General features: G+C 41.1%; 1 protein-coding gene across 1 annotated transcript in view; it reads right to left on the bottom strand.

The window, feature by feature from the left end:
- Positions 1-4834: 4834 nt before the first annotated feature.
- LOC127677819 (disks large homolog 5-like) overlaps positions 4835-14934 on the bottom strand; it is a 30834-nt gene continuing 20734 nt past the window's right edge. Inside the window, 5 exon segments of the mRNA XM_052172809.1 lie at positions 4835-4978; positions 5676-5859; positions 6496-6639; positions 9033-9192; positions 10181-10406. Coding sequence (XP_052028769.1) covers positions 4835-4978; positions 5676-5859; positions 6496-6639; positions 9033-9192; positions 10181-10406 — 858 coding nt within the window.

Genomic DNA, 14934 nt, shown 5'->3' with positions numbered 1-14934 from the left:
ATTATTATTGTTATTTTAATTTTAATTTCACTGTTACCCTTCACTATTGTCCTTTTTCTTGCACTGTTGGAAAAGCAGAAGGTATTTGTGCCTCATCTATTACTACAAAAAAATTAAGTAAATGTGGCAATAAATGTCCTAAAAATAAAAAAAGAAAAAAGAAAAAAAGAAAAAATTAAAAAAAAGAAAAGCTAGTCTTTATGTTACATATAGATGGATACAACAATTGATGCTCTCTGGTAAATAAAGATAAATATGACGTATCACTGCCCTCTAGTGGCCACGTTGTGTCAACTACACCATTTGAGGCTGCCCTGAACCTCAGCTCTGATCCCAGACACTGTAAACAGTTAAGCAACCCTGGAATGGGGAGTCTGTTCTTCCTGCTTTAGGAGCCAATCAGAGGTTACCAACGAGAGCCAATGAGAGACTGTCAAGCAGATGCTAGTGCTTAGACACTATCCTTTCTCCTTTGTTTCATCTTGAGGAAAGAATGTGATCTGAGTGGTGAATTGCTTTGGAATTTATTAAAACTTCCTTTGTCACAGTTCTGTTGTCACTTGATGAATGTACTATTTTCTTTTTTGTATTCGTGTGTGAAACTTTCATCTAACTAGCCAAGTTTAAATATTAATTGGGTTTCTCCATCTTCTCATAAGCTTCCTTTATTCCTCACATCGTTTTTCTGACACAGGCAACATAGACTTGTCCTCTCTAACTTTGATTCATTGCTTCTTACTGTGCTGACATTTTTACCCCTGTATTTACAGTGACTGCCACTGACTTCAGATCTTGTTTATCTGCTATCAATTTCCCTTTTATCGATTGTTTTCAGGAAATAATTTATTTGGTCTGTGTCTCTTTGTTTCTGTCTCATATGCATGTGTGCACACACATGTGAAGACAGAGTCCATGTTGGGCTCCCTCTATAACATCCACTTTCCCTTTAGACACAGGGTCCCGTTTTGGAGCTGTAGCCTGCCATTTTAGCAATACTGGCTGGCCAGTGAGCCCTTGGCATCCACAGTGTCTTTTTTCTCCTTGGAGATGTCATCATCATGGGTGTCATGTTAAATCCATGCCTGTTTTAAAAACTATTCTGCCTTCTCTTGTCTGAAACTATAACTCAATAATTTTGCTGCTTCCTATTTGTTCTTTAGCAAACAGGATACATAGCGTTGTGTTACTATAGGGTTTGATATTCATGTTGCTTCATGCATATCTGGTGGATTGCCTTTAGCTAGTGTGTGTGTGTGTGTGTGTGTGTGAGTGTGTGTGTATGTATGTGTGTGTGTGTGTGTGTGTGTGTGTGTTTTGAGTGAGTGTATGTGTGTCCCTGTGAGCATTTGCCACATGTGTTCAGTTGTACATGGAGTTCAGAGGAGGGCATCAGCCTCCACAGAGCTGGGCTTCATTGTATGCCAGCCATGTGTGTGCTAGGAATTGAACTCAGGTCCTCTTTATTTGATGCGTCCCAGATAAAGGTTTTTAGAACATTATAAAGTTAACAAACATCATACAGAACACAACAGGATGAGATCACCATGACCTTGCTCTGAGTCAAGTTACTTTTTCTGTGTCAATTATTGGATATTACAGCAACAATCTGAAGTAAGGGGCAGACATGGAAGAAAATGGCTGTAGCTATACTGGTGGGTACAGGCCTCAGCATTAGAAAACCCAGGTCTCTTTCAGTGACTAGTGCTGACCTAAGAGTGCTAGGAGGTGCAAGTGATATTTTTCCAGATTCATTCTTGAGATACTTGAAAATCTTGTCCTGTAGGTCTTTCATTGCTTGCTAAGACTTATACTAAGATACATTTTTATTAATCCTGGGTATTGTAAGATGTGGCTTTCCTAATTCTTTTCAGCTTTTTATCATTTCAATAAAGACAGTTTTTTACTTTTTTCAGTTCATTGTGTATCTAGAGAGTTTCCTGTAGGTGTTTATCAGCTGTAGTTCTATGGGACATCTTTAGGAATCACTTATGAATACTATCATATTATGTGCAAATAGCAGTTCTATGACATTTTCCTTTTCCTTTTGTATCCCCTTGATGTAGTTTGGTTTTCTGATTGCTATAGGTAGATATTCATGGATAAAGTTGAATAGATAGGAAGAGAAGCCTTTTCCTGGCCTTGATTTTAGTAAAATAAATTTAATATTCTCTCCACTGATTTTGATGTTTTCTATAGACTTGATGTTTATTGCTTTTATTATGTTCAGTTATGTGCCTTGTATCCCTGTACTACAGTACTTTTAATATAACAGGGAGTTCAACTTTGTCAGTGATCTTTTCGTCATCTAATGAGATGATCATGTGCTTATATATTTCACTGTAGTTTTGATAGATTGAATCGATGGATTTTCCTATATTGTACAACGCCTGTATTCCTGAAATGAAGACTGCTTGACAATGGGAAAGGATATCTTTAGTGTGTCCCTGGATTCTGTATGCCCGTATTTCATTGACTATTTTTACATCAATGTTCAAAATGTAAAGTGGTCTGGATTCCGCGTACATGTTGAATCTTTGTGTTTTAGGTATCAGCTTACCATGGCCTCAGAGAATGAGCATGGCAATATTCCTTCTCTTTCTATTCATTGGAATAGGTTGTAGAGTGTTGGCATTAACAGCTTTTTCAAACTGGTAGAATTAGGCACCAAAACCATTTGGCCTTGCCCTGTTTGTATTGGGAGCCTTTTGATGACAGTTACTATTTCCTTAGGGATTATAGGATTACTTAGTTAATTTACCAGATCTAGGTTAAACTTGGGTAATTGGTATCTGTCTAGAACACCATCTATTTCATTTAGATTTTCCAGATTAATTTATGCATCTGGTAGTGTTTATCAAACAAACCACAAACTGTTGTAAGAACCCATAAGTGAGTGTAAGACCCAGGCCACTTCCAAGTTCTAAGATGTTCAAAGAGACCCCACAATAAGATAAACCATGCTAGTGTGACCTAAGTCTAGGATCTGCTTGTTTCCTGTGTACTACTGATGACACTTTCTCCATCAGGATCAGCTCATAAAAGCCAGAGGACCTAAGGTAGAGAGAAACAGAAGCCTCTCTACCCTGATGCTCTATAGGCTGAGCTAAAAGCCCTGGTTTACCTCTAACTGTTTGTGGACCCACTTGACCACTTCCTCCATATTTTAACACTCTGACTAACCTACAGTGTCAGTTAGTCAGATCCATTCATAAACTAAAACAGTGACCTGGAAGAAACTATCCTCACTATACTTACAGATCTTCTATGAAAAAAGTGCAGCTTTACCTGTCCCTCTTAGGTTCCACATTTGCACAGTCACGCTCTCCATCAGAAACATGGCCACAGCTGCAGTCTCCACTCATTGTGGCTGCCCTTGAGCTTCCTGCCAAAACTGCTTAGATTAAGATCTGTTTCTTGTTACCAAGATGGATTCATTATCCCATCACAGACTACAGGAGGCTAGTCTCAATTCTGAAGTTTACAGATATGTCCAGTCTACATTGTCATCCTAGATTAGAGGTGAAAAACATTTTCAGGTAAATTGAAAAGAAGGGCTATTGGGGCATAAACCTGAAGACACAAAGAGCAGTGGTCCTATCAGAGACCTGCTTTGATGCCTGGCCGCACAAGACAATGAGCATGTGCAGCTAAATCCCCTGAACCTACACATCTCCTGAGATTGCTCCACTCAGGTGGAGGTGATCCAGTTCACATAATACAGCACAAGTGATGTGGAAGGTAAAAAGCCACCTGCAGGAGATGTGGGGATGACTCACTGGTTAGAGCATCTACAGCACTCAGAAGAACCACAAGATATTTAATAATCATCTACAACAGGGAAAGTTATTACTTCTTGTGTCATATGAGGGGACTGTACTAAGGAGGGGACACAGAAATACAGGAGTGAAAACACCCAATGCCAATAAATAATAAAAATGAATCTAAACAGCAAAAACAAAAACACAGAAAATGTCTGGTCAATGATAAAATGTCTGGTCATCTACCATAAGTTAATTCTGGGGAAGTGTATTCAAAGGCCATTATCTCTAGTCTTTTATTATCCCTGATTCTCTCTTGCAACAAAAGCCGAGGCACATGGCTCTGTGATTCCTCATTCTTTATGTACTCATTTGTGAATGTGGTAATTTTCCCAGCAGCTGTACATCAAATGATAGTATGTTACACAGTAACAGATACACAGGGCCAATAAGAAATGTGTGCAATAGAGTGTTATATACTAGGAGTAGTAGAATACATGACAACATGGATAAGGTATCACACATCATAAAGTGTTTATCCACGGGAAAGCCACATTATCCATAAAAAAGACCATTGTCTTGTATACCTTGATGGGCTTTGAATTCAATCTTTAGCCCAGACATCCTGGAGCTTACAGAGATCCATTTCTGGTTGTGAGGTCTATGTCTACAGAAAGGATAAAAAAAAAACGTGAATAAGGAACATGGTTTCAAAAGTTATGAGTTTCTAATAATTTTTTATTCATCAGAAATACATAAGAAAATGGGGTTTAAATGAAAATTACTATAAAAAGTGAAAAGCATAAACAAAAATTTAAAGCAATAACAATAATTTATAAAATCCATAATATCCATATAATAACATTAATTTATAACATAACAAATAGCAAAGCAACAAAAAGCAAAACATCAACCAAAACTCTAACAGCCTGTTTCTTCTCTTGGACACAGGGTGGCACGTTATTCACCTCAGTTCTCTCCCAAAGGGTGGTGTCAGCACAGGAAAGTGAATAAAATACAGAATTGCCTGGCTCACTGGCTAGGGAGTTAGGGCCTATTCTCCCTGAGGAACTGAATTATGTGTAAGAAGATTCCTCCAAGTTATTTTGTGGCTGTTGGAGTTGGAGATCAGCAGTGTCTTCCTGAAGTGGCAACTCATTCTGCAGGTGGCCCTCTTCCTGGGCTGTGGAAATTTTAGCTCTTGCTACACTCTTTGCATCCTAGAAGAGGAAGGCAGTTATTAAGATAGAGGCTTGTTGGGAACCTAAATGTCAGCTGTCAGGCTGCTGCCTCCCACCCTCTCAACAGGAATGTTATCGTTGATCTTTTAACTGACACCATTGCTGTTATAAGTGCAGGTACAGCAAAATATCCAGCAACATTCACCAAATACATGGGCATGAGAGCTGTTACTCAGACTTCTATCAGTGCATAACAAGAAATGGGCAATGAGAAGAGAGCTCACTGGGTTACAGGAAGAAGGGAAAATGCACAGATCAAATACAAGGAGAAGACCATGTTACCTATTAGCATTTGGATTTTAACCCTGCAAGATGCTTCCAACTGGGAAAGCCACATGACCCATGCATGACCTCTGTCACAGGACATAGAACTTGCTCAAAGCTCTGCAAAGCAGCCCAGCTAACATGAGCATGTGTAGGAATGTGGTGTGTTATTGATCGATCACCCTTACTAGTCTTCAGATTAAAGAGGAGTAGTAAGGTATACTTGCCAATACATCAGCTTATCACAAGGCTAACAACCCTGAATCCTTGTGCAGAGACCATGCAATGAACAACTGCATTCTCTGAGGTGGGTGGGAGTGTAGATTTGAAAGGTTCTAGGTGAAAGCAAAGATGGATGCAATGGGAAAATGTTATCAGTCAGTATAAGCCAGGCTGAGCTGCTTGTACCTACCTGATATTGTAGGTCCTGGAGGATTCTGGGCTTCTCCTGTTCATCTTTATCAATCAGGTTCAAGTCAACCAGGTATTGCTGAATGATGGACCAATCAGTGTATACTTCCTAGTTCTCCTGCTTCAGTGTCACCAACCTCTTATTCATAAGGTTCTTCTGCATCAGGAGCCGGCTGTGCAGGTTGCTAGAAACACAATCTTCATGGTAAGATCCTGCAGGCTCCTCCTCCCATTCCTACATCAAGGTTCCATTAACCCCACCAGGACCTAGGTTCCCATGAATACCTAATGCAGTACATCTCAATACATTCTTAAGAGGTAAAAAAACAGAGAATAGCAACTTGAGGGAGGAAAAAGTGATTGCTGCAGTCCAAACTCCAATATGGTTGCATGTCTCTCCAAAAGAATGCAGTATCTGAAACTATCCATGACAGCCCAATGCATTTCAGCAACATCAATTAGTAGGTTGCAGATACCCTCAATGCAGGTCAGTAGAACCAAGAGGAACACATTGTATCCGTTTGTTAGATCACATGTAGCTCTGTAAAACCATCCCTGAGCCCCACAGACCTAGAACTGTACCATAACCCTCTCATGATCTGAATCACTCTTCTAATGAGAGGCTCCTGATGATGCCTGGACAATGTTAGGATGAGTAACAGTCTCTTACAGACTTTGAAACTGACACCAGAAGTCCCAAGGCACAGTGATGGCTAAAAGTCAGAAGGGATAGAATCAGACCTGCAGACTCTCCAGTCCAGGAACAAAGGAAGTCAGAAATGGCCATTCCTCACCTGGTGACCTCCATGAACAGTACTTACCGATAGAAGTTAATCTCCTTCTTGAGATCCTGGAAGTTCTGTTTGGCCTCAATATTCTCCTTCTCTAAGATATGTAGAAATGTCATAATCTCCTTCTCCTTTAACTTCAATTTTTCATATAACGGATTTGGTGTGTAGTATGGCCTGTCCCCAGGAAGATAGAACTCCATGAAAATATGCTTTTTTTAAACACCTTTTCAGAAACCAAGACACATACACATTTAAGTATTTTAATTTATTTTTATTTATTTATTTATTTTGGTTTTTTGAGACAGGGTTTCTCTGTGTAGCCATGGCTATCCTGGAACTCACTCTGTAGACCAGGCTGTCCTTGAACCCAGAAATCAGTCTGCCACTGCCTCCCAAGTGCTAGGATTACAGGCGTGTGCTACCATAGCTCCGCTGAAAATGTGTTTCTTTTTTTGTCCTATTTTTTCCTTCGATATATTTTATATTTACATTTCAAATGATTTCCCCTTTTCTGACTTCCACTCTAGGAAATTTCATTAAGCCCTCTTCCCTCCCCCTATTCCCCAATCCACCCCTCCCCACTTCCCTGTTCTGGTATTGCCACATTCTGCTACTGCTTTCCATAACCAGGGGCCACTCCTCTGTTCTAAGAATACATGAACACAGACTGGGTCTTGTACTCCCAGCACAGGAAGGTCAATTCCTGGATTCTACATGCTGGGATCCTTTTCAACTTTGGAAACTTTTTATCCTTTCCCAAGGACAGAATAAGCTATGTATCCAGATGGAGGGTGCCCTGGCTCCCTGTGTTTACTCATTAGCTCTGGAGGGGCAGTCTAGCCCCTTGTGCCCTCAATAGCCTAGGCCACAGGTCGTTGCCAACTAGACACCTGTGATTATATTTTCTCTGTTTTGACAACAGGGATTGTAATTTCTGGATAACTAATACTTCAGAGGCAGACATTACACATAATTCTTGAGGTGATACGATACAGAATGACCTCTTTATAATCTGCCCAAGAGATGCAACTGTATGCATAAGTGTGCCCATGAAGGGAAAGATCAATGCTATTTAATTTGATTCCTACTTTAACCACAAGAATCTCTGTCTCCTCTCCCCTCCCCTCCCCTTCCCTCCTCTCCTCTCCCCTTCCCTCCCCTCCCTTCCCCTCCCCTCCTCTTCTCTCCCCTCCCCTCCCCTCCCCTCCCCTCCCCTCCTCTCCTCTCCTCTCCTCCCTCTCTCCTCTCCTCTTCTCTCCTCTCCTTCCCTCCACTCCTCTCCCATCCCCTCCCTTCTTCTCCCCTTTTCACCCCTCCCCTCTTCTCTCCTCCCCTCTTCTCTTCTCTCGCTCTCTCTCTCTCTCTCTCTCTCTCTCTCTCTCTCTCTTGATTTTTTTCCCCTGAGGCAGGGTTTCTCTGTGTAGCCCTTTCTGTCCTGGATATCACTCTGTAGACCAGGCTGGCCTCGAATTCAGAAATCTTCCTGCTTCTCCCTCCCAAGTGATGGGATTAAAGCCATATGCTACCTCTGCCTGGCCTGACCAGAACTATTTAAAGTAGGGGCTCCCAGACATCAGCACTCAGCTCACCTTGAAACAGCATTTAAATCCCCAGTCCAAAACACAGAGCACAAGATTCCTAAGTGTGGGGGTAAATATAAACACATAAAACCAAAACACATGTATGTACACATGGAAGCAAACAGACTCATAGACTGGCACACACAAATTAGGCGAAAAGGACAGAGAGCCACAGAATGAGAAATAAAGAGAGACAGAATGAGAGAGAATAGGATGAGATTCAGAAGAAGTGTATGCAACATTACTGTCTCAGAGTACCCTGGATCCACAGATCCCTGAATTTCAAAGAGTAGAGAGGAATATAAACATTCAAAAATTCATTCCTAGGAGATAACACAATCTTGTGCACCCCCACACATGTACACACAAAAACAGACATACAGTCATGTATACACACATGAGAGGGAGAAAATTAGACACAGTCACAGAATGAGAAAGAGTGAATCTGAGACAGAAGCAGAGAGAACACAATGATATGCAGAAGAAATACAACATTACTGTCTCAAAGTATAAGACACACAGAAAAAGAGGAACAGGCAGAGCCTCAGGCATCTAGTCAAGAACTGAGATGAACAATGTGGGACCAGGCCCCGCCTTCTGCATCTAGCAGTTTCCAGCAGTCAGTCACCTACCAGTCCAGTACAAACACTCACAGCAAACTCTCAGATCCTAAAACCTCACAAAGCACCTCCTTTCAACGGCTTTCAAAATGCTCTCTGGGAACTCACTCTCCATTTCCTGTATCCCTGAATCTTCACTCAGACCACAAGTCCCACTTTTGACCTGGAGGATGCAGAGGACTCCATTTCCCATCTTACTCCTGTGAAAACTGCAGGTTCTGCCTCTCCTCTAATAAGGGTTTAGGGACATGAGGTTTTGCCCAGGGATATCATGAAAATACTTCTTCCTATGATTCACCATCTTAAAAAGACAAGTGTGGCATTTTGGACTCCTTACAAACACCACAGCATTTGGAGGGATGCATACCTCTTGTTCATGGCTCCCTCTGTGACATAGATCAAGGGATCTCTCAGATCATTTCTCTCCTGGGTAACGAGCTGCAGCTCTCTGGTCAGCCTCTCATCTTCCTTCTTGGCCTGCTTCTTGATCAGGAGAGTTACAGGGGATGATGTCTGCCTGCCAGTCCCTGTAGGTAAAAGAACACAAGTGAACTTAAATGTTGGGAATGCATAGAGTGTAGACAGACTACTCTGAGGCCTATAAAGTAGGACAGCAGGACTTAGAAACCAGTGACATCACACAGAGTTTCGTCCAGGCTTTAGATGCATCCTCAGTGGACCTCAGTTCTCCCATCACTCTATAGAGACTAGGAGATGTAAGCAGCTTTGTGTGTCCTCTGTCTCCCTATGTTTTCTTATGATGACCACAGAGATGGCTTCTCCTGGCTTATTAACAAATGCACAGAGTGAAACTTGTCCTCAGAGTCCTCAGTTCTTTGGTTTCTCAAGTCACATGATGAATTCATGATGTTCAGATCTCCTACCCTGTTACTCTTGGCCCAGGACATGGCCTTAAAATGTCCTGCATGGGGAGAACATGGCTTACGCACTGACCAATTATTTCCTCTACTGAAACACCAAACACTCCAGCAGTGGCCAGAGGGTGGAGTCTCTGTCTGGGTGTAGTTACAGTACAATAATACCTGCCACTCACAACCAATGATAAGCTAAGGGGAACTTTGAGGGAGAGGAGGTCAGAGTAGTTCTGAGAACAAGAGGTGATCGCCAGGGGGCACAACTCTCTTCCTTGTACTACTGTCAGAGAGAAACTGAAGCTAAAAGAAGTGTGGTAGTGAAGGCATTGATGCCCTGAACCTAAACTGGTGTAGGTTAGATCCTCTGTGACTCCTGTTGGTCTCATTCTGCCCCCAAGTAACAACCATAATACCCAGTGAAAGAGAAAAATTGGAGTTCACATCATTCCAGCTTTGATCTTGCCATATCCTGCTTTAAGAGATGAAAAAATAATGTTCTGATATACTTAATGTTCAAGAGTTGTGAAAATCCTGGAATCTCTTTTGCTTCCAAGAAGCTTCAATTCCTTTGTCACTTTGCTAGAAAGGCCAGCTCAGGCCACCCTGGCAGGAAGCTGAATATCTACTTCCTAGTACTGACTCCACATTCTCCATGACCTCCTTTGTCCTTCATTACTCTCAGATGAAAGGCCAGCTTCCTTCCTCCTCTCTCTAGTCTCTCTCGAATCCACATTGGTTCTCTGAAAAAGTTGTCTAATTCGGGCAAACATGTCTATCAATGTATGCTCTAGACACTGACTGAGAAACCTCAGGGGTTGTGCTGTTGCTACAATACTGGTGACATCATAGCTCATGCCAAGATCTCTCTAGGAGACAATAGAATGCTCAAGAAGGGACTGTGATGTCATGGGTTACAGCCTTCTGCTCCCTGCTAATTTTCTTCCTTAACAGGAAGCTGAGGTGCCCTTTCCTGGAGACTCTCCTGGGACATAGCCTTTGAGCCCATCATCCTTACAAAGCCAGGGTTTGCTCTAGGCTTGATTGACATAACCTCAGGAATCCCTGTGCATTTAACTGAGGGTTTTTTTCAAACCTTTCTCAGAAATGTATCATCCTACCTCACATTTCCCTCAATCAGCAATATGAGACATTAACATTTCAGATTATCTACTGAGATATCACTCAAGTTTTAATATGCAGTCAAAACTTTTCCTGTCTTATGTATAGGTGCATGAAATCACATCCAGAGCCTACAGGGCAAATTAATATGTGGATGTATGTTAGAGGCTACACTCATGAAGTCTTCTTCTTAGCATTTGAAGTTGCCTCAAGATGTCTTAGCAGAGAAAGAGTTGCATACATCATAGTGTTGGCAAGAGTCTGGAAATCAGTTGGCAGAGGAAATTAAAAAAAAAAAAACTTTCCTGGTTCCTCCCTCCCCATAAATTCCATAAGCACTCTTCCATCCACCCATTCCCTAAACAACCCCCTCCCACTCCTCTGTCCAGGTAATCCCCTACATTTCTGCATCAAGACTTTCCAGGACCATGGCCCTCTCCTTCCTTATCCTTGGGAGTCATTTGATATGTGAATGTGTCTTGGAATTCAGAGCTTCTGAGCTAATTAATATCCACTAATCAGTGACAGCATTTCATGTCTTAAGATGATGTTTTCCAGTTCCAATCATTTGCCTAAGAATTTCATGATTTTTTTATTTTTAATTGCTGAGTAGTATTCCATTGTGTAAATATATCACTTTTTTTTTTTTATCCATTTCTCCATTGAGGGACATCTAGGTTCTTTCCTGCTTCTGGCTATTATAAATAAGGATGCTATTGTGAAGGTGGTCATTTCCCTAATTTCTTTCTCAGCCTGCTTATCCTTTGAGTATAGGAAGGCTACTGATTTGCTTGAGTTGATTTTATAACCTGCCACTTTGCTGAAGTTGTTTATCAGCTGTAGGAGTTCTCTAGTGGAGTATTTTGGGTCACTTATGTAGACTATCATATCATCTGCAAATAATGATAGTTTGACTTCTTCCTTTCCAATTTGTATCCCTTTGACCTCCTTATATTGTCTAATTGCCCGAGCTAGTATCTCAAGTACAATATTGAAAAGATAAGGAGAAAGGGGGCAGCCCTGTCTAGTCCCTGATTTTAGTGGGATTGCTTCAAGTTTCTCTCCATTTAGTTTGATGCTGGCTACCGGTTTGCTGTATATTGCTTTTACTATGCTTAGGTATGGGCCTTGAATTCCTGTTCTTTCCAAGACTTTAAGCATGAAAGGATGCTGAATTTTGTCAAATGCTATTTCAGCATCCAATGAAATGATCATGTGTTTTTTTTTTCTTTGAGTTTGTTTATGTAATGAATTGCATTGGTGGATTTCCGTATATTGAACCAACCCTGCATCCTGGGATAAAAATAAATAAATAAATAAATAAATAAATAAATAAATAAATAAATAAATAAGGATGCTATATACATAGTGGAGCATGTGTCCTTATTGCATGCCAGGGAATACTCTGGGTATATACCCAGGAGTGGTATAACAGTGTCCTCTGGAAGTATCATGCCCAGTTTTCTGAGGAACAGCCAGACTGATTTCCAGAGTGGTTGTACCAGCTTGCAATCCCACCAGCAGTGGAGGAGTGTTTTGCTTTCTCCACATCCTCGCCAACACCTCCTAACTTCTGAGTTTTTAACCTTAGCCATTCTGAGTGGTGTGAGGTGAAATCTCAGGGACGTTTTGATTTGCATTTCCTTAATGACTAATTATGTTGAACATTTCTTAAGGTGCTTCTGAGCCATTCAAAATTCTTCAGGTGAAAATTCTTTGTTTAGCTCTGTACCCCATTTTTTAATATGATTATTTGGCTCTCTGGAGTCTAACTTCTTGAGTTCTTTGTATGTATTGATCATTAGGGTTGTCAGATATAAGGTTGGTGAAGATCTTTTCCCAATTTGTTGCTTGTCATTTTGTCTGAATGATAGTGTCATTTGCCCTACAGAAACTTTGTAATATTATGAGGTCCTATTTGTCAATTCTTCATCTTAGAACATAATCTATTGGTGTTCTGATTAGGATATTTTCCCCTGTGCCCATGTGCTCATTGCTCTTCCCCAGTTTCTTTTCTATTAATTTTAGTGTGTCTGGTTTTATTGGAGGTCCTTGATCCATGATCCACGTGGAGTTGAGCTTAATACAAAGAGATAAGAATGGATCATTTTGCATTCTCCTGCATGCTGACCTCCAGTTGAACCAGAACCATTTGTTGAAAAGGCTACCCTTTTCCCACTTGATGGCTTTAGCATTTTTGTGGAATATCAAGTGACCATAGGTGTGTGGGTTCATTTCTGGGAGTTCAGTTCTATTCCATTGATCTACCTGCCTGTCACTGTACCAATGCCATGCAGCTTTTTTTTTCAATTATTTTAATCGATATAATTTATTTACATTTCAAATGATTCCCCCTTTTCTAGCCCCCCACTCCCTGAAAGTCCCGTAAGCCCTCTTCTCTTCCCCTATCCTCCCACCCACGCCTTCCCACTTCACCTTATGCTTAGACCAGGTTCACAGGGAAGGTGGAGTGACAATTTTGTGTCACCTGTAGGGACAGAGTGAGGTGGAATGGGCACTGAGAAAGCTGTGCAACACAGCTCTAGCACCTCCATTCAGGTAGAAAACAAAATTTCTTTTCTGTGTCCAGGAGCCATTGTTGAGGCCACAGAACTTGTGTAAACATGGTAAGGTAACACAAATGCATTTTTCTAATGATAAAATTGTTTTTGATGAGGTTGGACCCCATAACATAACTGTAGCATATTAATCACACAGCAGACATATATTTCATACTGTTACTGTAATATACCTCCTAGTCATGGATATAAATCAAAAGAAAAACATCTTAATTTGAACAGGGTCATCATGACCATGTTATGTTCTCTATGTTGTGAGGTTTGTTAATCTTATGAAATTCTACATCTATATGCTTTCCATAGAACCCATCAAATTAAAGGCCAGTATATAATATTATGTCTAAAATAACTTGAGTCAGGGTCCTCATAGGGTAGCATTTCCAGCACTTTTGCATGAGCTCTTTGGGGTTTATACACAAAGCTGTAGCTGAGAAATATCTAGTGCAGTTTTGATCTGTTGCCCTGATTGATCAAACTTGTGGTGTGCCTTCAATAAATCATCCATGTATAACTGAATTCCATGTTTCTGTTGTTTGTTGGATAACCCCTGAACATGCAGCCTTCCATGCTGCAGCACTTAGGACAATGAGCCAAGGCCAGGAATGGTAACATCGTAGAATAAATTATGTGAGAAGAGAGATGGATAGTTTATCCTTTGTGATAATGATCAGCGGTGTCCTTGATGCTTTTTTGGTCCCTATTGGCCTTGTGCAACAGCTTCAAGAGCCCAGTTCTGATCTTCCTTGTGATCATTGTGTCCTCATGAATATGCACTCAGACATTCCTGGAAATAAGCAGAACAATTGACAGAGAGCTTGATTTCTATAGTGGAGGGAACATTTCTAACTTACGTTGCAGGATATTTGTTCACACTGTAAACCCCAAGATTGTGTTATTTACTGAAAAGAAAAAATATTTGTGTAGCTCAGCCCTAGCACAGAACTTTAACCAAGAGCTTTCTGTTTACTGTACTTTCTTGTTCTGTGGCTCAGCCTTAGCACACACCTGTATTGTAAACCAAAAGGTCAACTCCAGGTCAAGAGGCAGAGCAAGTAAGCAGTTGGAAGAGAATGAACATAAGTAAAGAAGTAGGAAGAACTAGGAAGGTCTCTAAGTTGAATGATATGTAAGACAGTGTAGGGATGGATAAAGAAAGCTCTCCCTCTGGGAGGTCAGGGGAGTAGGAAGGTCAGCTGGGTGCTTTCCCTGTCTCTCTGAGCTGGCAGGTTTTCACCCCAGCATCTGGCTCCTATGTCTTCATTGTTAAAGTTTAATGGCTGGCATATGTGTATTGTTTTACATTTATTTATAAATTATTCCATTGTAATACATCTCAAATGATAAACCACTTCCTGGATAACCCACACAGACCCCTCAAATCTCATTTTTCCTCTCACCCTCCCCTTTGCCTGAATGAGGGTGCTTCCCTACCCACCTACTCTCTCCTGCCCTACTGCTTCTGCATCCCACTATACTGGGCATCAAACCTCCACAGGACAAAGTGCCTCCCCTCCTATTGCTGTCAGGCAAGACCATCATCTGCTACAATTTATCTGCATCTATAGATCCCTCCCTGTACCTTGCTCAGTTTGCTGACTAGCTTCTGGGAGCAATGGCTGACCCTGCCAGCAGATGTAGGGTTCCTGTAGGGTTGCAATTCCCCTCTGTTCCTCCAGATTTTCTGCAAACTCACCCA

Source organism: Apodemus sylvaticus, chromosome 2, assembly GCF_947179515.1.
Source record: "Apodemus sylvaticus chromosome 2, mApoSyl1.1, whole genome shotgun sequence".
Lineage (NCBI taxonomy): Eukaryota > Metazoa > Chordata > Mammalia > Rodentia > Muridae > Apodemus > Apodemus sylvaticus.
Note: the sequence above shows the minus strand (reverse complement) of the source record. Positions and strands in the feature narration are given on the sequence as shown.